This window comes from Acipenser ruthenus, chromosome 2 (genome assembly GCF_902713425.1).
Source record: "Acipenser ruthenus chromosome 2, fAciRut3.2 maternal haplotype, whole genome shotgun sequence".
NCBI lineage: Eukaryota > Metazoa > Chordata > Actinopteri > Acipenseriformes > Acipenseridae > Acipenser > Acipenser ruthenus.
In genome coordinates, this window is record NC_081190.1 from 9598700 (window position 1) to 9626561 (window position 27862).

Here is a 27862-nt window from a genome sequence, read left to right on the forward strand (position 1 = left end):
ATGAAAATTAAGAAAAAAACAAAAGCAACTTTCATGTTACAGTATTTCGCTGATGGAAGGTAACCTGTCAGTATTATTTTTTAGCTTCTTTTTTTGTCAATTATTTAACAATGTAGCCATGGTGTAATAATATATTAGATTCATTTAGAGGTTTAAGAATTATACAAGTACAGTGTAATCCAATTAATTGCATACCTGATAACTGCATATTCCTGTTAACTTAAAACAATAAAATAAAGCACAATTAGATGTAATACACTGTGTATGTTACAATTGTATACTGATTAATTATATAACCCTTTTAAGCACACGGTTAGTAATTAAGAAGTTGACTCCACTTGCTGCAATTTAGGAAGGATTTACAATATAAGAAGCAAAGGGTGCTGGACCTGCTTGCTGTTTCTGTTATTATGACAGGAATAAGCCAGGCCTCCATACCAAACCCCACCACATGCAACCAAGGCTGACAGGGGGACAGACAGTCTAAGAGGGTTCACTTCAAACAGGGAAAACTGCCACATATGTGTTATGCTTAAAGAAAGCTGTCTTTAATTAATATTTTTGTGATATTTACCATATTTGAGAATTGTAAATACAAATTGCTAGTTAAACAATCTTACACTGTTTTCCATAAAAATAATAATAACAAAAAGCCAACCACTTACTTTTTTAACCTTTTGTGGTGTACAAGGAATTGAGAGCTTGTTTCTTCTTAAAATACATTTGAGAGTGACTCGGGTATCAAAAGGAAACCAGTCAGCACATTTTAAACCGTTTCGTGCACCTCAGTGCAAAAATAAGAAAGTAAAAATCATTTGTATTTGTGTGACACATACAGGTAGTGGACAAAAAAAATGGAAACACCTGGGTAAATGAGAGACACCAAGTATATTGAAAGCAAGGGCTTCCACACAGGTGTGGCTCATGCATTAATTAAGCAAATAACATCCCAGCATGCTTAGGGTCATGTTTAAAAATGCTGGACAGGCCTGGTTGCCTATAATTATGGCTAGCATGGCTGCAAGAGGAGACCTCAGTGACTTTGAAAGAGGGGTGATTGTTGGGGCACGTTTGGCAGGAGCTTCAGTGATCAAGACAGCTCAACTTGCTGATGTTTCACAAGCAACGGTGTCTAAGGTGATGTCGTCATGGAACTCCGAGGGAAAGACATCATCAGCAAAGGGCAACAGTGGGCGGAAGCGCATACTCCAGGATCGTGATATCCGTGCATTAATTTGAAGTGCAAGGCGAAACAGGCGAGCAACTGCAGATCAATTGACTGCAAATTTCAACCTGGGGCGCGAGCAGCCAGTTTCATCAAAAAAGGTCTGCCGAGAACTCCACAGAGCGGGATACCATAGTGGCCCAACACCCTATTAAGTGACTTTACATTGGTGTTTTTTTGTCCACTACCTGTATGTACCTTGTACCTTCACGGGTTAAGAATATGTACTTTGCTTCAGGGTATGTGTTTTAAAGAATTGAGAAGAAACTTTACTGTGATTTCTTTTTATTAAAAGCAAAACAGTTAAAAAAAAAAAAACAAAAAAAAAAAAAACAGTGATCCTTCAGGAATGTGCGTGTTTGGACTTTACTATTACTCCTCAATTGAAAAACCTTTACAAAAAATACAACAACTGAATACTTCCCTTTCCTAGAATGTTATACAACTGTACGTATCAACAACTCATGCTGGTTTCTGAAGGGCCCAGGGGGACACTTGTAAACAGAAACAGAAGCATCTTCATATTAACAATTAAAAGAAAGAAAAACAACAAAGAGAGGAAGCATAATAATTCAACTACGGTTTACAGTGGGAGGTTTTTGACCAACGGATAAAGGACCACTATAACACCACCAAACCTGTAAAGAAAGCATGCTGTTTAAATGCCCACAGCTATGTTGTGTGGTAAACTCAATCTCTAGTCTTGCAGAACACTCCACATGCTGTATGACTTGATTTCTGATTATGACACACAGTGCAGTTCTGTGAAAGTGCCACTAGTTGGTTTCTGATGGCTTCCAGTGTGAGTAAATAAGCACCACACTGAAAACCACTCACATCTTGACATAATCGCACTGATCTCTGATCACCATGGGTTATGTGACATCATGAGGGAGGGTGCGCGCAAAATCCAACTAGAAACAGAAGTGGAACTTGTTACAGTACTTTTAACACACTTGTAAAAGGTATAAAATCTTATCATATTAAGTTATTTGGATATTTTGTTATACAGTATATACAATGAGAAAGACTACAATCACTTGATTCTTTTTTTTATTTAGTCACAGAAATATATAGAAAAGGTTGCAGAAAGTCAAAAGGGGTCAAACTTATTTTCCTAAACTTTTTAAACAGGTTTATCTTTTTTTTTAAACTTTTTAAAATCTGCGTCTGTATTTCTGAATTGAAATGATATCCAGATCTTATTCACACCATATAAATATGAGTTACATGCATTGATTCTGTAAAATGCTATTTAAAAAACAAAAAACAAAAAAAGGATTAAACCATACGATGAAATAGCTGTAACCACACATACACACACACATACATACAGGGGTTTGATATTTTTACATAAAGAAAAGTTGCACAGGGTTGGACAAAAATGGTGAAATATCCTTTAATTGATAGGCTAGTCGCGTAGTCTTCTTCAGTCTTCAAGGCCAAGATGTAAAATGGACCAGACTAGGACAGTGGGTTGACACTGACAGGACCATGTGGGTCATTCTCAGAACAGATTTCTTGATCTTATTTGTGAAATTAATCAAGATTTATATTAAGGAGTTCCCATCATAATTAATTGGCATTCAACAAACTTTCCTGTTACACTACAAATATTACCTTACTATCCTTCAGTTTGTCATAGTTACAAGACATCTAAACTCAACGCAAGTAATATTAATCTTGCACTGAGAAAAGATCATTCATTTTTATTTAACCAGGAAAGTCCTGTTGAGATTCAAATCTATTTTTCAAGGGAGACAGTTAAGAAGAAGATTTGTGATGAAATCACCACTGAAAACGTATTCTAAGATTTAAATGACATAATTTGTTATCTTACTCCTGATTCATCTTTGGTAATTTTTTTTTTTTTTTTTTTTTCAGTGCCGGCCATGCTTTTAAAATGCCAGGATGTAGCAGTTTATTAGTTTGGATGATATATTTTCAAATACTGAATTAACGTAACAATAAAAGGGGTGTACTTAGGTTACTAGAGCTAGTAAGAGGGAAGACATTGACTGGTTAGCACCCTTTTAGAGTTTTTAATTGTACTTGTCTGCAGCAATATGATGTGTTCAGAACAGAATGCTTTGTTTTCAGTTAAACATGCAAACTAAAGACATGTACGGAAAGAAGGAATAACCTGAATTCACACAATTAAGAAAGACAAATCCTTTACTGTAAACCCCTGAAGAATTTTTTTTTTTCAAATGGATATTTTTTTTAGAAAAGAAACTTAATATTTGATCCCTGTTTCTTTGTGGAAATACAATACAATCCCTTTTTTTTGGTTATGGCTTTCAAACTTGTTAAAACAAATAAATAATAATAATAAAAAAAAAAACAGTCATACAGCTCATAATAACCAGAGCAGTACATATAACTAACAGTTATTGGCCCCAAACAATATTAGACATTATTCACTTGTGTCTGTGGTCACTTATTTGTATATTTCTTATTATTCCTGGTCATGTAATTTAAAATATAAAATGTACTACATTACACTATTGTGAGAATAAAAAAAAACACAGTTCCACAAGCTTTGTGTTTGACCTAAAATCCAAGCAAGGCAAGAGGCAGGAGGCTTGCTGGTGTTTCTTTCCGAGAGCTTTCTCTTCACCAAATGAATTGTAACACAATCCTTTGAAAGTGGCTGCCTGCCTTGAGACCATTGCTGTCCTGAATCCTCACAGAGCGAGGAGATTGGAAAGTGAACAAGATATCCTTTAGGGAAGTCTATATGGCTTGCAAGAACACACATCTCACACAGTTACTACTGACTGGCAAATCTTTTTTTTTTTTTTTTTTTTAAAAAGGTACCTATATATAATGCTTTAGGAGTTTAAAACATGTTCACACAAAACCAGTTGACAGTAAGAAGAGGAAGGTAGTGCTCAGAGTCCCTCAGTTGATGAACTCCCTTTTTGGGCAGACAATGGGGGCAATGAGGGTCCAGGTGTAGAGCAGGAGACAGGCCCAACAGGAAGCCATCTTGATCCAGTAGGTGGACCAGCTCCCATGGAACAGCTTCTCAATTTTCGCATCATCGAAACTGTTAAGTCATTAAACAATAAAACAGGTTAATTTTACCAGTTCTCAACCAATAAATTAGAGCCAAACCCCTATAACAATAAACACTGTCACCTCTGGAGATTTAGAGGCCCATTTGTTATTCTTTATATTACGACAGAGAAAGTCGCACGGCACGTTTTATTTGCATGGGCCATGATGCAATTATAGGTACACTGCCTTCCTAAACCGATAAAGCCTTGTTTCAGTATTCCCCTCTGAATCACACAGTTCAAATCCAGCTTAGGTTACAAGTTATTAGTTTTTTGGTCAACTCTTGCTAATGGATTTTTTTTTTTTCAGTCAATATTGCCCCATTGACCATAGCTTAACCCATCAAGTGCCATTGTTACTTTGTAATTTTTTAGAACATTTTTAACTGGCATCTACCTGTTATTTTATTTTTCTCTCAACCACATTGTAATAATAACTTTGTTAACAGCATAAGTTATGTCTAAATGTAATGTATCAAATTACATAAATACAGCTTGTATTCTGATATTTTCAAAGAAAAATGTATTTGGTCCTTAATGGATTAAATCCGACATGTAGGGTTTACTTACTGGAACCAGTTAGTGACAGTCATCATGACGTAAAGAGACCCGAGGAAGAAGACAAAGTGAAAAAACGCATAGCTGTAGACCGTGCCTTCCTTCTCATCATATATTACTGCCTGCCCTCCGTGTTTATTATCCACTTCATAATCACCTGTACAGAGTAAAACAGTGTTTACTGATTTATTATATCCACATCTCCATTATTACTTCAAAAACTGTAAGGCCTAGACACCTGGGCTGGGACAGAGATTCTACACACTTAAGACATTCACAGTTCTCAGTTCTGTTGGGCTGTGGAATCAGAACCCAGCATGCAATTCAGAGTGAAGCCCATATTGCTGCTGAGGAGGAATGACAATGAACCAGAACAAGGAACTCCGGCCCCTGGACTCCACTGAGGGTGTGGGTCTATTTCAATAGAAAGCATTACAACTCTATGGGGATGAGAGTCATTTAGAGGGCCACAGTATTTCAAATCCCACTGTTAAGTTTTTCTATGAGTATGAACCTTTAAACTAAACTCAGCCAAGATCATGCAAGGTCACTGGTTAATACTGTCTTTTTTTTGCACAAGAAACCAATTCAGATTTTAAATGGATTTTAAGGTCTCCCCAGCATCAAAATACTGGTTTGAATTGACAAAAAATCCACACTTCTGGACTATTCTCACATTAAACTGCGAGTCTCTGTCTCTTCCCAGTGAAAGAGCAAAATAGTCATGTGTAATATGAGCTTGTATGTAAATCAGCACAGGTGACATCACTGAAGCTTACAGCACATTAGCACAGAAACAAGCTTCGCCACTTCTCCATGTTAAGGTCATCTGAGTGGAGCACATATTACTGAGGTGAAAACAGGAGGCGTGTAATGGAAAAACACCAGAAAACAGGGAAAGAAAAAGGCGTTTTTAATTTCTGCTTTCTCTCCAGTAGAGGGCTGATGTGAAGCAAAGGAAGCACCTATAATCCAGTGACTCTCAAAATAGGGGCTGGTCTTTAAAGTTTCTTGTGAGAGACAGCCCTTCTGACACACAGTAAATATTAAACGTTTAAATTCACTTCACTATTATCCCTTAGGTTTCAACAGTCAGTTGCATCCCCTTGGTTTTATATATTTGGTGTCAGTATCATTACTGTTCACATATGAATGTTACAGGAGTGCATTAGAGTAACTGACCGCGTTTTGCTATGCAATACCTTTATTTAATTAGTTTGCTAACAAGTCCCAATCGAGTGTAAGAAATGTACCCATTATTCTAAACACAAGGTATTTAGGGGGGTTAGTATGTTCTACTCGTCACAGAATGTTTGTAGCCAAAAGCCTCATCAGCTTCCGAAGATAATGAATCAAACAATGAAGTACCATCATCTTCTGGGCCACAGCAGAAACAACAACGTGCCACCTGAGGAACACAAAATACACATGGAGAGGGTGTTACTGAGAAGAGACCCAAAACTGACAAGCTGCGATGCCAGCTGCTATTTATTATGAAAACATTGTTTTATCCTTTAGTATGCATCGTACGTTAGCATGTATTGCTATTGCAAAACATACATTAGATTACATGCTTGTCCAGTAAAAGCACTCGCTAGAATGCAGGATGGGCTCTATAGCCTGGACGTTGCCGGTTCGAGTCCAGGCTATCCACAGCCGATCGTGGATGGGAGCTCCCAGGAGGCGGTGCTCAATTGGCAGAGTGTCGTCCGGGGGGAGGGAGGGTTAGGTCAGCCAGAGTGTCCTCAGCTGACCGCGCACCAGCAACCCCTGTAGTCTGGCCAGGTGCCTGCGGGCTTGCCTGTAAGCTGCCCAGAGCTGCGTTGTCCTCCGACGCTGTAGCTCTGAGGCAGCTGCACGGTGAATCTGCAGAGTGTAAAGAAGCGGGTGGCTGATGGCACACGCTTCAGAGGACAGCGTGTGTTCATCTTCGCCCCTCCCGAGTCAGCGCAGGGGTGGTAGCGGTTAGCTGAGCCTAAAAATAATTGGGCATTTCAAATTGGGGAGAAAATAATAAAAAAAACTAATTGGCAACGACTAAATGTATTGAAATTATATCATGCCCATTGAAAACATTGAACAGATGCCCCTATCATTGGCGTTACATGTTTGTGCTTGCTGCAGATCGTACCTCGTTGTCAGGGACAGTGGTCTTGCACACCCGCAGAGCTGCTGTGCTTGATCGTGTTGTAGAGGTCAGACTGAAAATAAAACAGAAATGTGATTCAGATCTCCTGAAGTAGTCTCTTCAGGCTGCTGATGCACAGTAATGTAATTCAGATCTCCTGTAGCAGTCTCTCCAGGCTGCTGATGCACAGTAATGTGATTCAGATCTCCTGTAGCAGTCTCTCCAGGCTGCTGATGCACAGTAATGTGATTCAGATCTCCTGTAGCAGTCTCTCCAGGCTGCTGATGCACAGTAATGTGATTCAGATCTCCTGTAGCAGTCTCTCCAGGCTGCTGATGCACAGTAATGTGATTCAGATCTCCTGTAGCAGTCTCTCCAGGCTGCTGGTGCACAGTTCAGTTGTAATCATTGGGTAGCCCTCAATCTTATATTGGAGAAAATGTGTATTTCCATTTTACTTTCAGGTAGTCTGTAGCTATTTCACTTCCTAGGTCATTTCACCTCTGCAGATTTACAGAATGATCTTGTTAGCGATAACCACTTCAAAGCTGACTAACAGATTTTTTACTTTTATTTTTTGAGTTGTTTATAAAACTTTTTTTTTTTTTTAAACTTTTTTGGACACTCCCAAGAAGCTCAACTTACCAGGAGTACAGAACACAGCCAAACAATATAATGGTGCCCAGAGTTGAAACTAGCTTGTTATCATCGTCTAGGCCCGAGCTGAAGGAAGGGACACAGATGGTAATGTTATTACCATTTGGCCCCTTAACTGCAAGGAAATCAAACCAGAGTTAAGAAAGCATGAAGATGAACATGACTATGTATGTGGGAGGATAAGACACATGTACATTTTACCAAAGAAAAAAGGTCTCTCAAGCACATGGACGTTTCATTCTTGTTTTTGTAACTCTAAACCTTTTAAAAACAGGAGCAAATTACAGACTGGTGAAACACACTTTGAAAACAGGCCCCATGTAGATTACACCTCACAAAACCCATATAAGAACATATCCTCCATACAGTGTGTGTGTTTATGTTCTTGCAATAAACAGGCTCACTAAGAATTCCTTGATGATCAGTATGGCTCATAACCAACAAGGCTGGACAGCTGTCATGTAAAAGACTTAATGAATGTAAAGCCACCTTATTGCTTGCATTTGTTCTGTCAATTACCTTGTGGTGCTGGGAACCCACTTGGTAGTCCTAACCAACCACAACACATATTCCACCATCACCCATACTCAGCCCACACGTCTAGGTCCCATTTTTTTATAAGGAGGCTGTGCATTGTCAGATGCAACATCTACAAATCTCCTTGAAGGAGGAGGTTACATTGTATTTGTTAAGCCAAGTTAACAGAGACTCACTTTGTTCTGCAGGTTTGCTCGCCAGTGCCGAGTATGTGAGGTACATGACGTACACACTGATAACTCCTGACTGCAGCAGACCCGAGTTTGGTAGATCTGAAGAGCAAATTCAGAGAGAGGTTAAGAACACAACCATAAACCTTTTATAAAACATACACTTTTAAACAACCTCACTGAAACCATTTTCCTCCACACATAGCAGTGTGCTGTTAGTATTCTCTTGTTATTATATCTCTGTATTTGCCAGTATATTTTACTTAAGTCTTACCCCGCTTTACATGCAATAATTATTTGTAAATATTTGACTTGTGTTTTTTGTTTGAAGTAGATGCTTACGTTTCTGAATGCATGGAGTGATGGCCAGTATGGAGACGAATAGGCAAAGGCCAGAATTGACCCCCAGGAAGATCTTGTTGAGTGTGCAGCCCTCTGCATGGGTGTGGAATATACCCATCAGAATCAGGGCCCCCACGGCCACGGAGAACAGAACGAGAGTGACCAGGGCCAGAGCTGCATACCACAGCTTGTTGTGCTTCGTACCTGAACTCCTGAGAAGAAAAAAAGAAAAGATTTTTAGGCCACAATGATAAAAAAAGAAAGATAAAAAACAAATTACAGTATCTGAATTTCAGAACCTCCTTCCTGTCATTCTCTAAATTGAAACTCCCGACTGAATGCAAGAAGCCTTGACAACAAGCCCCACCCCACCCTGTGGTTGTATAGTATACCTGTATTGTTTAAAGTTTGTGAAACAAAAACTCAAGAGATATAGGCTATTTAACAGAAAAAAATGAAGCTCCAGCAGACACAGATAAGTGACTCATATAAACACCCCCGTCACAATTATTCACTGTAATGAGCCTGATTTCCATGACAGAATCAGAGGAGGTGCACACCAGGAAACAGAGCCTTCTTAGCTTGATCTGTATGTGCAATGTAAATTGAAGGAAAAAAAAAAAAAAACCTCCCACAACTGTATGAGTCTTTTCTTTCCTATTCCTATTCCCAGGGGAAAACAGAAGCACGCCTCTGCTCTCGTTCTTCTGTTTTTCATCTCAAAGTTTGCAGGGAAAAACACCCACCCCTGCACTTCTTGCTTAAAACAGATGCAGAGTGAAAATGTATTGGCAATCATATGAAAGCAAATGTGTTGGTAATGTTAAACCAGTGTACTGAAAGTGACTGACATAAGTAGAGTTGCTAAGGCAACTACCCACTTTGCCTTAGGCTTAGAATGATTGAATGATACAGCGTGTGCTAGAAAGAATAGGACAGGAGAAATCTGGTAAACAACTAACCACAGTGGCCTTGTAAAAGAGAGTAGTTTGTGATTGGGTAAAACTGAGAGGAGTAACAGCTGAATAACTCATTTCTATTATAATTAGTAAGACAACAGAAACAAACAGCAGTCATGTAGGATCTGAGCTAATAGAGTATAAATACCAGGCACAGAGGCATACACAGAGAGAGAAGCTCCCAATACCTACAGATCATCGGGGACATCGGTGTAGCATCTGAGGGCTCTCTCCAGGGGAGGTAACCTCATCAATTGCCTATCTCTGTTAGTACTAGTGGCAGTACTGTATCTACACAATAATGTTCAATGTAGAATGGAATGTCTGGTACTTTGGAACTAACAAATGATTGGAAACATGGTCTGGTCTCATCCTTATAGTCAACGAAGTATTTAATTCCATGTTTACCTTCATTTTTAAACCTACACAGACCCACACACTATGTGTAAAGGAGAGATGCATCCACACTATTCTTATTTCACAAATTAATCTTTTTAAGTTCTGATATATACACGACAGCTGCCAACATCAGACTAACACCCAAATTAACTGTCTCTTTGGAGGTGTAGTCCACTAAGCTGATCCCTGGAGCCAGCATTACACTTCAGCCATCAACACGAGGCAGAAGGATATCAACATCATCAGATGGAAGGAAACGCAAATGGATGGAGACACAGCTGGATCACATTAGTTTACTGTAAAGCTATGTCTTAGTTGGCGCTTATCTTGGCGAGAGGCGAGTTCAAATCAGCATGAAGTTTTAACATCTACTCTCATGTCATGGAAATCATTATGTTAGTAATAAGGTGCTGTGCTAAATCTTCTGCAGGCATCAGTGTTATTAAGAGAAAAAGATAGGAGATGATTGACAGTCTTACCAGTTTTTGTTCCACTTGTGGGCAAACTCCACCAGGAGGATGAGCTGGATGACCAAGAAGAGAAATCCTCCTGTTGCCCCGACGTAACGCCACACTGCAATCCAAGAAACAACTTATCACACAACAAGGCACGGAGAGCTCTGGTGTTGTGTGTCCATCCTCATTCACAGAACAACTGCAATGCTATGAACTTCATTTTTTAATTGGCTATTTAAAGAAATACACTTAAGTCAAGTCATTTTTTAACAAGAAAAATAACTTTAAAGTCTTAAAACAAATACAACACACTGGTACTGCAGTTCTATCAGGCACTACCTAACTGGAAGTAGTGTTCACTCCATCTCACACAGGCTCAGCAAAATACTGCTGCTTTTTTATTTCAAATTACTGTGGAGAAGCACCAAAATATTAACATTTTCTGGGCTCAGTCTGGAACGATAGGGGGTAAGGATGTGACCACTGCAACTGAATACCCTCTTCATCTTTATCAGTTTGGATGACATCCTATTAGTTAAGAGAAGCAAAGTGTTACCTAGCAATAGCCAATCAAGTGCGTTTTAAGACATGCACTGCCCGCCCACTGATCTCTCAGCAGAGTGCAAAACTTAATGATGAGAAGACGGCGCCTGCAAATTGTTTTTTTTTTTTTTGGACTGCATGTTAACAGCAACAAACACAAAGGAAAGCAGAAAAGTTAAGGTGGGTATGACACCGTTGCAAAGTTAAGCGGCATCTATGGGACTTTTTTTTTTTTAAGTGGGAATGAAATTGTATTAATTTTTTAATACATAAAACCAAAATCCCCACAACACTATCAACTCGAGGAGATGGCAACATCTTTAACATACCATTTAAAATTAAAATAATACAAATGCCTGTAGCATCTTAGACTTAGTTATATAATAGTAAATAGACTTTGATTCTCTGCATTGGTGTGTGCTTACTGCGTTTCTCTTGACCGATACGATATATAATAGCTACTGTTACTTCATGGTCAATTAATAGGAAGGCAGTGATGAGAAGTTACAGTGCCTTGCTCATGTTTGAGTATTTGTGTTTCATTTACTGACAATCACGTTTGCTAGCGATCATTGTTTAGCAGGGCGGTTTATATTAAATATGGCGTCACTTATTTAATAGTCTACTCAGATAATCTCATGCATGGCAGTTTTCAGAACATGAGATGTCTGTGTTAGTTAGTCCAAATGAACACAGTGGCTCACCAACAGACAAACGGTGAATAAAAAAAAAAAATAATAATAATAATAATGTGCCCATATCACCTTAAACCGTGTGAACTTGGTATAGAAAAATGGTTGCGGTTTCAAAACCGTGGCAGTTTATACGTCATGTTTTACCGTAAAACCGGGAATACCGTGACATCCCTACTGCCCAGTCATGTCCATCATACCCAGGGCCTGCCCAGTCATGTCCATCATACCCAGAGGCTGCCCAGTCATGTCCATCATACCCAGAGGCTGCCCAGTCATGTCCATCATACCCAGAGGCTGCCCAGTCATGTCCATCATACCCAGAGGCTGCCCAGTCATGTCCATTATACCCAGGGCCTGCCCAGTCATGTCCATTATACCCAGGGCCTGCCCAGTCATGTCCATTATACCCAGGGCCTGCCCAGTCATGTCCATCATACCCAGAGGCTGCCCAGTCATGTCCATCATACCCAGGGCCTGCCCAGTCATGTCCATTACACCCAGGGCCTGCCCAGTCATGTCCATTACACCCAGGGCCTGCCCAGTCATGTCCATTATACAGTGTTTAAAATTTCCCCACTCAGTATTTTATTAGCACCCCCTCCCAACTCCAGTGTTCACACAGCGCTCACTGAAGTTCTGAAATCTTGTTTATGTAAATGTACTAGAGACGCCCATACCAGAGGATTGTAGTAACCAGGGCTGCTGAAACAAGCCTCGCTATGAATGTATAGTGCAAAGCATGCCCAGAATAAGAACACACACTGATTTGAAACAAGTCTACACCGATTCGAAAGGCTACAGTTGAGAAGACTGTCAAAATAACCAAGTCACAGGTTTCATGCGCAAACAGCCCTCACTGAGCAAAACAGAGAACAAGGGAAAACGTCAAAACCCTGTTAGACAAAAACATACAATCCATAAACAGAACTTTCATGTCATGCAACCACCACAATAGGCATGTGTGCCAAGAATGAAAGGAAGGTGTGTGTTTACGTGCAGACCAGAAAGAGTGTCCCTGGTAAAAGCACTGCAATTGGGGAGTGCTGGGGAAGACATGCAAGCCTGTTTCGAATCTCACGTACGCTAATTTGCCAATCTTGGCAGGAAACCCACTGATTAAGGTTAGTTCACTTCCTTACAGTTCAATGACCTCTACTGGCCAGGTGCCCAATGAATCCAGGCAGAAGCTTCCCAGCCGGGCGCTTGCCTCCAGGGTTCAGCAGCTTCGTGACAGAGGGGGTTGGCTTGACAGCACGAACAGGGGGCGCTCACTGCTCTTGGCTTAGTTGTTTTCGATCCCATTTTATTGTTCATTATTTGAAATTCTTTAAATAACTTAGATAAAGACTTGCAGGGTTTATGATAATGGAGAACCATTTGCACATATTCTGAATGCCTTTGATAGACATATGATACAGGTTTAAAAGGATGTGCTGAGATCTTGGTCCACATGCTTTGTTACATGAACTGAAGTGCTTATTATCACAATGGAAGTGGAGAGGCTCTCAACAATTCCCTTAATTTAACAAGCATTGCTTTTTGTACATTCCAATAAGAAAGTCAGTTCAATTTACAATATAATGGCACATTTCTATCTGAATTTCAGTCACGCAGTGATCTTTCAAGGATGCAGCTGCAGTACTAAGCAGGAGCCAGGAACCATTGCCAGGAGTTGAACTGTGGTGTAATTGAAATGACATTGACCTCGCCCACGTGGTAGAACTGAGGGGGGAGGGGGGGGGCTTCGTGTTTCAGTAATCACCGTCAAACAGGGAGTCTCTTCTCGGAGGGAATTTCCTGTATACATATTCTAAATAAACAATTTAAAAAGGAGACTTGGCTTGGTGTTTGCTTTTATGAATAGGTCTCTGCTGTCTGAACTAGTAAGGCATAGTTAGGATTACACAGAATATCTTTCCTAATTGGGTTAACAAGATTGGGTTAACAAGATGCTAAACACATTAGCAGAAATACATCACTCTTTTACTTACCCCTGCAATATTCAAGTGTAGTTTTTATTCACAGGTTCTTGTGAATGCAGCTGAACACATCCCTCTAAGCTTTTTCCGATGGTTTAATCTTAATTTAAACACTGCAGATAGGTTCAATGCAGAACAGATTCATATGTATCATGGGATTTAGGGAACAATGTGTTTTTCAAGAATCCCTTGCCTGTAAGTGGGAGCTTTTACTTGGATACCTCCTCAGGGAGATGACATTCAGCCGATACATGCTCCCAGTTCCTGAAAATACCATGAACGAGATGCGTTTGGTTGCAATTTTACCACAAAATAAATTAAACTGTACAAAGACGGAAAACAAATTTACAATCCGACCAAATGTTTGGTCATTAAAGGAGTCTCAGATACAACTATCCCCAAATATTTTGAATATTAAGTGTCACCTAGTTTCACATCCCTCTCATCTTGGGGTACCGCTTGTATTACGTACACATTTTCCAGTGAGATTCTGGGAAGAAGCAGAAGCGACCTAGTCACAGCAGCAGGAGTCATTAGGGGCTGTAAATAGGTTTACGCAAACTGAAACCAAAAAATATGAATGAGGCTTCCCCTCGGGAAAATTATAAACATGACTATTTATTAGCGTGGTCACCAGAGACAGATGTCACTCCATACATACACATCTTTAATACAGATCACCAACACTGCCGCTTTCAGCTTTTATTTGTTTTTGTGCAAAAAGTTAGTTGAGGAGCAGGAGATGACAGAGCCTTTCTTGCCTCTCACATAACTTGCTTTCACACAAGATATATATTTTAACTTTCTGAAAGTTCAACAAAAAACTGTAATTCCTGTAGTCTCAGCATGGGACAAGGATTCAGGGAAGCTTTTATAGTCCTAAATTATTTACACATGTAAATACTGGCAAGGCACTGCTAGCACGGCAATGCACAAAAACATCTAGGAAATGAAACAGCTTTGATGGCAAGATCAGAGAATAACTTGGTACAGTGCGTTGACTTGGAGACGATGGAACAGCAGCACCCTCAAGGAATTAACAAAAATCTCCCTCAAAGTGTCATTTGTGCAATTGTACAATCGAAAGATCTACCTATTGAAAGGTCTTTACTACTGAAAGATGTTTGTATGCCCACCAGCCTGCTTGTACAAATGATACAGAGACACTGTGTAATGGCTAGTTAAAGTATGCCTGGGCTTCCACACAGACACTGCATAATAAAACAAACACACACAGCATGGACTGTTCTGCAATCCCATGGTAGATGATCATGATTTACCCCCCGTCTTTTTTTTTTTTTTTTAAATCAACAGCATTTTCAAATCAACAGCTGTAAAACGAGATACAGTCATTTAACCGAAAAGCAAGGATTTGAACAAAACGAGTAAAAGTACCAGCAATGCATGAGTTGAAACACCCCCAGCTACGGGCACTAATACATGGAAAAACAGCAGATACGGTTTTATACCAGATTCACTACCTTGCACACAACAGTTTAGAAGCAATACGACAGTGTAACAATTGGAGGGTTTCAGCCCCATTGTCTGTCCCAGATCATCAGAGAATGAAGCAGACTAAGATGAAAGAAAGCGTACTGTACCTTTAAGATGAAAGAAAGCATACAGTGCCTTTAAGATGAAAGAAAGCGTACCGTTCCTTTAAGATGAAATAAAGCATACTGTGCCTTTAAGATGAGCTGTACCTTTAAGATGAAAGAGAGCGTACAGTGCCTTTAAAATGAGAGAGTGTACAGTGCCTTTAAGATGAGCTGTGCCTTTAAAGATGAAAGAAAGTGTACTGTGCCTTTAAGCTGAAAGAAAGTGTGCTGTGCCTTTAAGATGAAAGAAAGCGTACTGTACCATTGAGGAATGTATCCTGATCTGGAATGAAGAAGGCTCCTGAGCAGCAGGCGAGCAGCACCGCAAATTTCATGAACCAGAACCTGGGTTTTCAAAACAAACACACACTGGATTACATCAGTACACTAACCAGACAGCCCTCCCCACACCCCCTAGGATTTCCAATGCTAACAGATTGCATGGTGGAAGCCAACTTGAAGTCACTTCATATATTTATATATTTTTTAACTGCAGCCTTTTAAGTTTGAATTCTGTCCACAATTAATCTGAGAAATCTCTTAGCAAAACTGAAGTGTATGGATTTCTTGGCTGCTGCTTTGTGCATTGCATTCCCTTATGTCTGCTGCCTTCAGAATAGCAGCAACATTCTTACCCATGCAAAACTGTTAAAAGCAGTACGAGATGCAGAGTTCTTTTGAGATTTACAAAACAGCAAGCTGCTGAACAGAGATCTGCTAAAGGTTTTGAAAACTGCTTCCCCAACAGTGGCAGATTTCCTGCTTTCATTGCTTTAACAGAAAGCACCCTGAGGCAGTCAAATAGTCATGTTAACTACAGTACCAGGATTTCAAACGGGAGGCAATTTAAAATGCAATGAAACCCAATTAACTTAAACACATACCCGTTATGGACGTGTGCCCGGCAGCTCGTGCTGTCTTGTACTTTGATTGTGAAAAGAGCGAAGATAAAGAAGAAGCAGGCCATCCCAAAGCAGACTTTGTAGACGGCCGAGTAACCCACCAGCTTTTCACAATTCACACCGGCCTTCATGTGTTCACACAGGTCCTTGTAGAAGGGAATCTGAGGGAGAAGTAAAAAGCATGTCCTCTTAGTAAGCGGTGTTACACTGGCACAGGCACTTTGCTGCTTTAACTTGTCAATTCGTTCTACTTTGATTCTTTTATTTTTAGCAAGTTTAAACTACCTTGTTGATGTGGTTACATAAAAAGTGTTCCTGGTTTATGACTTTCATGCCTGGTGACCTCATATGGGGGCTGATTAAAAAAAAAATAATAATAATAAAAAAAATAAACTCTCTTCTAGTCTTTATATGCAGGCATATGGAAGACGCAAATACATGATCACCTCATATGAGGATGACATTCTTTCCTCATATAAAACAATGGGAAAAAAATACAGATTGAAATGTGTTTGCATGAAGTAAACCCCACTCCATACTTTAGATACATGGAATATATTTATACATGACAAAAAAAATGTTAAGATTCTGCTTGAGTGTAGTCTTGTAGATTAATAGTTTAACTGCAATGAAATATACAGCTACAGTAACTAGACCTGGGATACTAAATCAGCCACAGGTTGGGAATATCTGATCAGTGCCATTCTATTTTTAGGTCTTGAATCTTGTTATTTCCTTTGAGCACACAAAACAAGCCATCAGATGAATAGGGCTAATTGTGTCAATAGCGAGTCGAGTGCTGAAGCAGATGAAAAGCAGGGAACAACTCCCACAGTCTCTTTTAGAGGGGGAGGCCTTTCAGATTGAGTAAATCGCTTTCAAGAACACCCACAAAGACAGAAGAATGCATGAATCCTGAGGCTTGGAGCCTTGAGTTCCACTGCTAAATAGTGCTTTCAGAAACAGCAGTGTTGGCAACTTGCTTGAATGACAAATGTAAACCAAAAAAGATGTTGCCATGAAATTGCAATTCATGTTGCACATCTTACAAAAACGCCTATTTTACTCGAGAATTCTTCCTTGAATACAATGTACAATATATAGATTTTTTATGTTTGTTTAATATTTTGGCCAGACATTCTGTTTTCTGATTAAGTTTATTTTCAAGTACGGAAGGTCAAAAACTTAAGGATCAAAGCTTTTAAATTAAATTATTTAAGTGCAGATTTACAAATCGGTTCCATTTTACAATGTTATTTTTTCTGGAGTCATTTTAGAAGGGCATTTACTGTACATCATCCTATCAGTTACACTGTAAAATGTGGACTGATTGAGGTAGTGGTGTGAAGGCTATGGCTCAGAAAAAACATTTTAGTAATAGATTTAAAGCAGAAAGGAAGCAGCTGTAATTAAAACGCTGCGTATATCACCTCCAGCAGGCTGCGCTGGGCGAGTTGAATACGTGAGGGTGTATTGACACTATGAGCCTGGCATGTGTATAATAATAAATGCTAGAAGCTGTGCTAAAAGCCTTGGGAATCCTTGGCAAAACCCAGTTACTGTTCAGAAGGGTTAAGGAATGCCTAGGAAAGCACGGCCGGGGAATCTCATATCTGTTTCCACACTTGTGGGTCTGGCCACAACTCATTTATTTTTTTTTTTTTTTCCAATTCCTTCGGTTTTAAGCAGATTATGTTTTTTCCAGTTAGGGCTAATTCTGACTATAACTGCAATAATTAATAATTTCAATCATTTCAATCCATTAACAAGGCTTGAGTACACAGAAAGCATTATAAATGCATCATTTATGATTTATAAAGGTAATTCTTGCTTTTTGTAGCCCACACACAATTCTTTTGGTCAGATTGCAGTTCATGCCGTGGAAGTCACAGCAATGCAGTTTTTATCTGTGAAGGGAACGGCAGGCTTTCAGTTTCAAGAGTGTTTCCACAATCTTTTGTTTTGGCAAACAGTAAGTTGATCTAAACAGAACAGGCCTGTGAATGAGCTCAGTCTCATGTGAATGAAACCCCTGCATTACCGAGAGCCCGGGGCTCCTAGCCACCTGACCCTTAAGATTACAGCAGAGCCCATGGCTCCTGGCCACCTGACCCTTAAGATTACAGCAGAGCCCGGGGCTCCGGGACACCTGACCCTTAAGATTACAGCAGAGCCCGGGGCTCCGGGACACCTGACCCTTAAGATTACAGCAGAGCCCGGGGCTCCTAGCCACATGACCCTTAAGATTACAGCAGAGCCCGGGGCTCCTAGCCACCTGACACAAGATTACAGCAGAGCCCGGGGCTCCTAGCCACCTGACACTTCTGTTTCCCAGATGGTTTCTGTGTGGTTTAAACCCCATTCTGCATGCTAGTTCCTGAGTGAAAACCCTTTGCGGTTCACAGGCTCTGAACGGTCATAACCCCATTACCCACACGCTACTGCAGCCAGCCCTCTCCAAGCTGTGTCTGTAGTCCTTCCCTTCCACCCATCACTGCTCTTTTCAGATGCAGTCTTCCCCAGATCTAGACCTTTACAAATAATTACTAATGTCCCCTTTTCTGGTAAATACACTACATAGTGTGCAGGACATCAATTTAACTAGGCCTTTTCAGCGCCTGGAAGCACAAAATGAGTGTTTTTAAGATTCTGCTTAAAAGAGAAAAAAAAAAAAGAAAAAAACAACAAGCGTAAGACAAAAGAAAATCTGAAAAATCTGTTGAACTATGTGTTTTTATTCTAATTTATTGTATTTATTTAATTTGGGCTATCTTATAGAAACCATACACTAAAAAACATTTTTTTTGTAAATTAAGTACAAAGTTTGTCTCAAAATAAATAACACAGGTGTTGAATTTAAAACAAAATAAGAATTAGTTAGTGTTGTGTTCTTCTCTTCTTCATGCATCCGTGCACAGAAATAATTATGATTCTAAAACTTAGTTGCAGCTTCAACAAAGATCAATTTGTATAGTAATGGTGCCGGGAACTCCCCTCCCCCTAAGCACAGGCTGAAGGGAGCCCAAAGATACAATACAATGTTTGATTTAATATAGACTTAAACTTATGACATCACCCCTTTCTCTTAACCTATCAGAAAAGACGGAATGTCATTGACCACTTTCATTTTATTACCTTTGTAACATCAAAGCCTGTTTGATGTTCCACTCAGGAAACCCTGATGTTATAAAGATAAGAGTTTGTTTAAGCTTTTGAAGGTTTTAACCCCCAAAGTGTTCCAGTAATTAAAATTAAACCCAAATTGTCTTTTACTAACTAAATGAAACCCACATACTAACAATCTAAACCCTAAACAGTTCATCTTTTAAACTATAATTTCTTAAAAGTTCACGCTTCTCCAGTAACAGGTGTCACTGATAGGAAGTTGCGGATAAGGACACATTCCTTATTTAGTTTGATATATGGAGGTTGTCGTGTCCTGTACTCTTCTGTTGCAATCTCTTGTAGTACTACAGTTTATCAACTTGATCCCACAGAAACCTCATCTCATTTGCCCCTTTTATTTTCATAACTTTGGTTCTTAAAATGCTCTATTTTAACTGTCTAATGAGTGGCAGTATTTCGATTACATTCAGGTTTATCTTGTATAGTAGCTGAATTTCCTGTATTTTACAGTTTGTCATGTATGGGTACTTTTTTTCATTCTTTCTTTGTGAAAAGAGGAACAGAGAAGGAAAGCAAGCATAACAGAAGTATAAAAGTCAAGCCTGTGACTAACTGAGAACTATAAATAAACGATGCATGGGCAACATTAATACAGTGCTCCCCCCTTTACAACGCTATCGTGGGGAGCCATAGTTACAAGACCGTGCTATTTGTGTTCCACCTTATAACGAGTATTAAAGGGCTCCTGTCATGGCATTCTGGAGCAAATGGGAGCCTACTGTGTTATGAGCGACTCCGCACTATAACAAGGCAGATAACAGGTACAAATAACCTTTTTATGGTTACGTCCTCTTCTCACAAAGAATTATTTCAGTACATTGTGGCAGAGATTTTTAAAAAATGCTGGAAAAAAAACAGAACCACCAACATGCTACCTTTTAAATGCCTGGGTATAATTGCCAGTTATTAACTTTTGGAAAAATTCCTATAGATAGTAAACATGTAATTTACATGGATCAGCATACCTGCTGAGGTTATGTGAGAGAACAAAATAAAAATTTAAAATGGAGAACTAAGTCAATGAAAGAGACACCCAGGCTATACTATACTTACGTGTTCCTTCATCCCTTCCGCCACTGTGGGAGACATCATGACGACGCAGATGACAGTGACCAGCAGAAAGTAGAGTGCGTACATGAAGCGGGTTCCAGTGGACTGCTTGATCTTCGGACAGCAGCTACAGCAGAGCGAGCAAGCGGCTGAACCACAGCAACACGCCAGCTATAAAACACAACAGGGTTTTACCAAGCCACTCCACTCCACCATCTCCGAGACCATTTCAAATACAAAAAGCCACCCGTCACATTTTATAAACTGCAACATGTTTTATTTTTGTTAAATGCCTTGGAAATTCCATCAGAAAATGTCTGTTGTTTCAATAGCATGCTACATATGTCACAGACCCCATTGTTATGATTAGTGCTTTTGTATTTTCCTAGCTTGTTCTTCTAAATATGCACTGCAGCTAAATACGGTTTATCTAAAATGCTTGGAACACAGTAGTTTGGATACGTAACTAAACAAATAATAAATAAATAATTAATTTCTAAACAAATTAATTTCCCACCTTTTTCCCCATTTGAATGTTTTTTTAACGTACACATTTACTAATTAGAATATGTGTTTTAAATACCACTGAAGCAGCCGTATCAGCTTAATTCATGACGTCTCAAAGGACTGACAATGTTGGCGCAGACATGGGGTCTCTGGCAGCTTCTTACCAAGAAACCAGGATGGGTATTTCAAAGCTACTGCTTCTGTATTGAAAATTGTATCTTAATTGTGTATTTAAAAAAAAAAAAAAAGACTTGACAGTTGTTTTATTAGCCATAGAGAAGGGATATGTTACAAAACAGGCCACAGCAGCCAACGAGTTTCAATACTGTTGACTTGCACATTTTGTTTTATTCATAGCTTACACCGAGTATTATCACTATCACAGCGACACCTCCTGTACCCTCGCACACTACACTCCCATAAGAACTATGCGGTCTGAAAAAATCACAGCATTTCCAATGTGAATGCAAGTAAAAACAGAGATGAGCATATGACTCGACGGGCTGCTCAAAATGTACTTGTGATCCGGATTCGGAGTGGAGTCTGAGTACTGAGTACCCCTGGCCTACAGCATCAAAGCTACAGAGAAGCAAATGTGTTTTAAAAAAAGAAAACAGAGCATACGGTTTCTTTAGCTTCTTAGCAATCAGCATGACCTCAACATGTTTGCTACTCTAACTGAAGTACCTGGAAGTACAATACATGTACAGCACAAAGCCTCCAAATATAAAGCATACGTGTGCTTTAAAACTCATATACAAAGCTGTATCTCTACTCCAGCGTGTATTTCATAACTTGCCCTTTATGACTAAAACATTGACATATCTGTTTGCAACAGTATTACCCATATGCCTGCCAGGAACTGCTCGTACAATGTACAGAACTTCACAGTGGATTACCTACAGCATGCCTAGTGGATGAATGCCACACATCTGAAGAGATATTTCAAACAATTTTATGCATAAACGGCTAACCCATGTGACCTAGTCAGAGCTCTTTACAGGTACTGTGCATGCTCTACCTACACAGAAATCCTGGCACAACTGCAGTGGAGTCCAAGAGATTTAGAGAACTATAGAAAAATTCCACAGACAGGTAGGTTAGGTAGCCAAATACAGCCTTGAAAGATTATCAAATCGAGCAAAGCACCTTATAAGAAGGCTTAGTGTCTCCTGCTGGTCCCATTCAATATGGTTCATTTCACAATACCCACTATACGTTAAAGCAAACATATTGGATTAATATTGCATTCTAACACTGAAGGGTTTTCCAGGTCAACCCTTATTACAGAACTTTAAAACAAGACGCAATTGCATGCGCTCAACAGCTGTGTCAAAGGCTGCCATTTTAAAGCAAGTCACTTTTTCCACCAAGGCAACTTTTTAATGAACTGGTTCCAACTTCATAATAAAATTGTTATTTAAACAATGTGTAACCATGTGTACTGAACACACCCTGCCAATGTTACACTGAATATCTAAACTGATGCAGGCAACGTATGTACTGGGAATTCAAAATAAAAGAGCCAACGGGGCCATAACTAATGCTATGACAATGAAAAGAGTAGCAATGTAACACATGAGCGAATAGAATTATCCCGGGTTTAAAAGGCATATTGTATGCAGAGAGGCTAAAAGAACTGAATCTATTCAGTCTTGATCAAAGACTACGCGGTGGTCTGATTCAAGCATTCAAAATTTTAAAAGGTATTGACAATGTCGACCCAGGGAACTTTTTTGACCTGAAAAAAGAAACAAGGACCAGGGGTCACAAATGGAGATTAGATAAAGGAGCATTCAGAACAGAAAATAGGAGGCACAGAGAATTGTGAGGGTCTGGAACCAATTCCCCAGTAATGCTGTTGAAGCTGACACCCACGGGATCCTTCAAGAAGCTGCTTGATGAGATTCTGGGATCAATAAGCTACTAACAACCAAACGAGCAAGATGGGCCGATTAGCCTCCTCTCGTTTGTAAACATTCTTAGGTTCTCATGAGTCTGAGACTGCTTTGGGTCAGAAAAGGAGGGGGTCATCCAGAAGATGCCAAGCAAATGTACAGAATATACAGTATCACCTGTGACACTTCAGTATTAGAGACCACTTCAACATGTGCCTCAGTGTGTTTTCTGCACTAATCTTTGCTGTAATCAAGACACCTTCACTATCCTTTTCTCTATACTTCTGCCAAATAAGCACCTAATACTGTATATGATGTTAGAGTAAACCATAAGAGACGTCAAATAGACACGTAAATACAGTAGTAAATGACCACTCATGTTACTGTGCCATAATAATTTCATCATTATTAACCTTTCCTCTTTTTCAGACTCAGAATATCCGCTTATAGAATCCTGAAATAGAAGCACGACCCCAATTCCACAGCACCGGAATGGTTTAAAGGGCTATGCAATGGGACTAAGCAAAACCTCCATCCCTGCATTCCCAAACATTAGGTCATTTCTAAAATAGAACACGTCTGTGTTGAAAGCTGTCCTCTTTGTGGAAGCATTCTTGACTAGCAACTAGCTACACCTGTTATTGTAATGCGATAGACAATGCTGTGTTTCGTAAACATAGTTTAGGTAAGAAGCCCAGCAACACTTCGGAGATAGTTTAAAAAGTGGAAAACACTTTATTAGTTTAACCGACGCGCTTCGGCCAGCGCCTTCATCAGGGTAAACACCAAGACTGTGATAACAGGGAGAGATGTATGCTCCTTACTGTACGTGTGCAAGTATTGTTGCACTGTAGCAATGTTGCTGTAGAACTCCAAGAGAAATTTCAGTTATTGTTCCTGTAATGTGCACATGGCCACGCCTGATTTAGAACTAACCTTCCTGACCCGATAACTTCCTGCTGGTTTTATCAGCAGCTTCAGGTGGCCTATGCAGCAGTGTTTAGGGGAGGAGGTGTGTTGTTGTACGTTAGTTAGCTATAAAACATCATGGTCTTTCCCAAGCCCAACAGCCTACAAGTACAGTGACTTGGTTTCTATTTAAACAAAAGAGGAAGATCGGATCTAGAGACACCGAAACTGGCAGTATGAAACAATGACATCGTGCATTGTTTGCAACCACAGTATTGTGAAGAGGTTGCAGAACAAGTCTACAGAACTGTGCGAGACAGGCACATGACACAGCAGAGCATCACTGCCACTCTTACTGTACAGCCAGGCTTTTCTTAGTCCAACAGGAAGTCTGGTCTGGCTTGCAAACCAAAACAGTCAGCAATCTTTAACACAGGATTCATTTAAAGAATGTTTTATTTATTTATTTATTTTATTTCCTGAAGTATGTATTTTTTTTTTAATTTAGTAGTCACCAATTGATTTTATCCTGTTTTTCTCCCAATTTGATATATCCAATTGTATTTAAGCTCAGCTCACTGCTACCACCCCTGCACCGGGAGCGGTGAAGACGTGTGCTGTCAGCCGACCATTTTTTTCACTGCAAACCCGCCATGCAGCCAACCCAGGGCTACAGCTTCGGAGGACAACGCAGCTCTGGGCAGCTTACAGGGAAGCCCGCAGTCGCCCATAGAGTCTACAGGGGTCTCTGGTCCGCGGTGAGCCGAGGACACCCTGGCCGACCTAAGCCCTCCTCCATCAAATCAATTAACTCTAGAACAAAACAAGTTCAATAAAAAAAAGAACTTTCAAACAACAACCACCTCCTGACCAGACAGCAATCCTGACATAATGAAGCACACAGCTGCTGAGAGGCATTCTCTGCTGTGCTGTTTCATAGCCCTGCTGTTCAGAAGGAGGCTCGGTGTGTTGCAGTGCATTCTCTGCTGTGCTGTTTGATAACCCTGCTGTTCAGAAGGAGGCTTGGTGTGTTGCAGTGCATTCTCCGATGTGCTGTTTCATAGCCCTGCTGTTCAGAAGGAGGATCATTGTGTTGGAGTGCATTCTCTGCTGTGCTGTTTGATAGCCCTGCTGTTCAGAAGGAGGCTTGGTGTGTTGCAGTGCATTCTCTGCTGTGCTGTTTGATAGCGCTGCTGTTCAGAAGGAGGCTTGTGTGTTGCAGAGCATTCTCTGATGTGCTGTTTCATAGCCCTGCTGTTCAGAAGGAGGTTCATTGTGTTGCAGTGCATTCTCTGCTGTGCTGTTTGATAACCCTACTGTTCAGAAGGAGGCTCATTGTGTTGCAGTGCATTCTAAAAGAAGGAAGGGAAGATAAGCTTGCTAGTCACAGACCAGGTTTAGTTCTGATTCTATGTGATTGCGAGAGTGACTGCTGTAACCCAAAAACCTACAAGGGACAACGTAATTGTTGTTCTCCAATAATCTGATTTTATTGTATTGCTCCGGAATAGAAAACCAGTTTTCTATCATTGGTTTTCAATACCACACTAGCAAGCTTCAAATGGAAAAAAACCAAAAAAACAGCAGTTCCACATGCTTGGCTTTCTACAGCTTTCCATCCAAATGAAAACACTTTTTATTATTTTTTTTATATATAAAAACTAAGGCAGCCTAGCACACATTCTCCCTGGTGGGTTGCTCTGGTTATCAACATTTTAAATAAATAAATAAATAAATAAATAAGACAACAAACTGACTTCCAGGAAACATGTTTCTTCACTTGGCTTAATGTTAATAATTTGACTCAAGGGAATTAAAAACCTTTGTGTGACAAATAAAAGGAAACACCTGTTGTGAAAACAAAAGCACTTATTGTTGTCAGTTGTGTCAAAGTTTGACAGGGTTAGAAATAAGACTCCTAATGCATAGCAGTTTCACCCATTCCAAGTTTTACTATGAGCTTGATTAGCCACAGTGTATTGGTAACAAGCTTAGGCAAGTCTTATTAAACTCCTGGAATGGATCACAACTGCTATGCAATGGGAGTGTAGTAATGGGAGTGTAGTCTCCTTTCTGCTTAGTCTAAACGAGAATAAACAGAAGACGGGCAGAACTGTTACACTGTACATGGGTGGGATATTTTATATATATATATATATATATATATATATATATATATATATATATATATATATATATATATTATATATATATATATATTATAGGGAGTAATACAGTACCGCTATTTTATCGTTTTGGAGAGGCTGCCTTGCTATCTCTGAATTTTCCATGCAAATATTTTCGTGACTGACTGTCGCCCTCTGATAAGCAGATAACACAATGTTTTGCCACTTAGTGGCGACAATCCAAAATATGTTTTGCTACTAAAGCTAAATAAACTAAATAGGAGAGCATATACTATTGCAGACACGCAAGATGCTACTAGCACATCATTTTGATCGTTTTCATACAGGTCAAAATACAAATGTATTTGTGATTTGGGAGAGGTTAAGCTATGGAGGTTACAGTTCGTGGACCCGCTGTTCAGAGCTAGGCAAGGGCCCTGTAATTGGAGCTGCCACATTTTAATATGAAAACAAACAGTAGCTATTGTAGCAAAACCCCAAACTCTGTCCCCTATTATTGTTATGCACGATGCAGGCATCCATATTGGTATCCACTGGAAATAAACACAAAGGAATAGGCAGTGCTCCTACACACAACGCGAACCGGTACACAATAATGCACTGATTTTTTTGTTTGTTTGTTTTTGTCAATTTACTGATAGCTTGTAAAACACACAGCCACTCAAAGTGTAAAATACGAGGACAATCTAAAAATAAATAGTAACAGATTTTGCTGACTCAAGCTTTAAACAAGTGAGAGAAAACAATTTTGAAAAAACTAACCGAATTATCTTTGCACAAATACAATAAAAAAGTGTTAACACATTTGTTACGAGTCTAAACAAGCAGAAGGTACCGTATCAAAAAAAGGTCTAAAAACCACTGCTTTTTTAAATAGGAAAGAAACACACACTAATATATAATTGAAGATCCAGTAAAAAGTTTCAGAAATGTACTTTAGCCTACTTACCTGTCCCAAACAAGAGGTACACATTTTGCTCAATTAAAAAAAAAAATCCTCTTCAGTTCTTCAGAAAAAAAAAAGCTTACTCTCCAAGAAGAGATCAGACTTGTACGCGTTTTCTTCTTCGTGAAGTAAAGCTTCCGCATACATATAAATACAGTTGCTACTGGTTTGATATTGTAATTTTTTGTGTTGTTTTTAAGACGGTTAGTGATGGCGCTCCAGTTGCCGATTCTCTTCTGAACACGACAAAGGCACAAAAGCGTCAAACGCAGTGGTGAGAACAATACTTATAGTATACAAAACCCGAACAGCTTCCCTTCTAAACCCGAGCGCTGTCTTCAGTAATAAAATAATCATTTATTAAACCCCGGATACAGATAAACCAAATTCAACCACTGTGCTGTTCTGGCTGCAATGCATTTACACTCCACTTCCAAAATGATTTTCTCATTTTTTCCCCTTTCAATCACTTCCGTTGTCGTCAGTCGTTTTGGCCGTAATTTACTTTCCGGTTAGACTATATATTTTTTTATTGTGGTTTTGCTATCCACAATGTGGCTATAATGTTATAATATAGTATAACATCCATTACCAGAGTTATATATTTGATATAATTGGATCCCTAGTTATTATTAGCTAATGTATGTTACACAAAGATTTAATGGGAAAAAATAACACATTTGAAACACTGGGTATGTACATTAAGCCAACCTGCTGTACACTATCGCGGGGCACATTTAATAATACAAATACATGAATACATTCATGAATAAATACAAGAGGAGGAGCTCCCTTACATGACAAAACGAGAATGGTTTGTGCGATGATATTACAAACACACTTTAACCAATACAAAAAGGTTGACAGTGTAGCGAGAACTATACTTTCTAGAAACAAAAGGATAACAACAGGATCTATGAAGGTCCAGAGGACAATATATAATCCTTGTTCCTTTACAAGTGGCAAAAAAGCACCGTATCATACCCCGTTTCATTACTGCAGATATTTCT

General features: G+C 39.4%; 1 protein-coding gene across 2 annotated transcripts; it reads right to left on the minus strand.

The window, feature by feature from the left end:
• Positions 1 to 3290: 3290 nt before the first annotated feature.
• On the minus strand, positions 3291 to 27350 carry LOC117404028 (serine incorporator 5). Of its 2 annotated transcripts, XM_058988725.1 has the most exons (12): positions 26856 to 27348; positions 20449 to 20616; positions 16192 to 16370; positions 15570 to 15652; positions 10517 to 10610; positions 8680 to 8891; positions 8344 to 8439; positions 7619 to 7745; positions 6977 to 7046; positions 6214 to 6253; positions 4858 to 5002; positions 3291 to 4277 (listed from the first exon to the last, which is right to left on the minus strand). In XM_058988725.1, the coding sequence occupies exons 1-12, from the start codon at positions 26877 to 26879 to the stop codon at positions 4130 to 4132; spliced, it is 1386 nt and encodes a 461-aa protein (XP_058844708.1). In that variant the 5' UTR covers positions 26880 to 27348; the 3' UTR covers positions 3291 to 4129. The 2 variants fall into 2 exon arrangements, with proteins under 2 accessions (XP_058844708.1, XP_058844715.1); XM_058988732.1 differs by lacking the exon at positions 3291 to 4277 and having other exon boundaries at positions 4867 to 5002; positions 6099 to 6253; positions 26856 to 27350.
• Positions 27351 to 27862: the final 512 nt, after the last annotated feature.

What these genes read in the sequence shown, in the direction of transcription:
- LOC117404028 (XM_058988725.1), bottom strand. Translation starts at nt 26,879, where the DNA reads ATGTGTACCTCTTGTTTGGGACAG. An exon ending in CACTCCATGCATTCAGAAAC is followed by an intron (nt 8,440 to 8,679) that starts GTAAGCATCTAC and finishes TTTGCTCTTCAG; the next exon opens with ATCTACCAAACTCGGGTCTG. An exon ending in CTGTGGCCCAGAAGATGATG is followed by an intron (nt 5,003 to 6,213) that starts GTACTTCATTGT and finishes TACTCTGTACAG; the next exon opens with GTGATTATGAAGTGGATAAT.